We start from the raw sequence: 428 nt of genomic DNA on the forward strand, positions 1-428 counted from the left end.
AGATGTAGGCCAAAGCGGGCCGATGGGAAAGCAACAGCCGCCGTGATAAATCCATTACTATTTATCATTTCTAAACGGGATAGAAAAAATTTCATGTCCGAAGGAACAGAAATTGCTTCCTCTATGGAACGTTTGGAAGGAGAATTGGTTATATTTCTACACTGTACAGCATGGTTAACAGTAAAATTGAAGCATAATGAATGCAAATTAAAAGAAACAAAAATAAAGTCTGAAAGCCTTGTCATTTTACCTTCTTGACTTTCACTAATTGCAGTAACACATTCTAATGCTGCATGAAGCTTAATAATTTAAGACTACGCATCTACAGCACAAATACATTATATACACTGTAGGGAGGGAGTTTCAGAGGCCAGAGCTCAGTTTGAGCTGCAGCTGGCCGGTGCTGCGGGTGCGGTGTGAGGGACCTG

The 428-nt window shown here is 40.7% G+C and overlaps 1 protein-coding gene across 1 annotated transcript in view; it reads right to left on the reverse strand.

Moving 5' to 3' along the window:
• Positions 1–64: 64 nt before the first annotated feature.
• HGS (hepatocyte growth factor-regulated tyrosine kinase substrate) overlaps positions 65–428 on the reverse strand; it is a 9,285-nt gene continuing 8,921 nt past the window's right edge. The window contains exon 21 of the mRNA XM_031064283.1: positions 65–70. Coding sequence (XP_030920143.1) covers positions 65–70 — 6 coding nt within the window. The remainder of the gene's footprint in view (positions 71–428) is intronic.

Source organism: Geospiza fortis, unplaced genomic scaffold (assembly GCF_000277835.1).
Source record: "Geospiza fortis unplaced genomic scaffold, GeoFor_1.0 scaffold261, whole genome shotgun sequence".
In the NCBI taxonomy this organism is placed as follows: Eukaryota; Metazoa; Chordata; class Aves; order Passeriformes; family Thraupidae; genus Geospiza; species Geospiza fortis.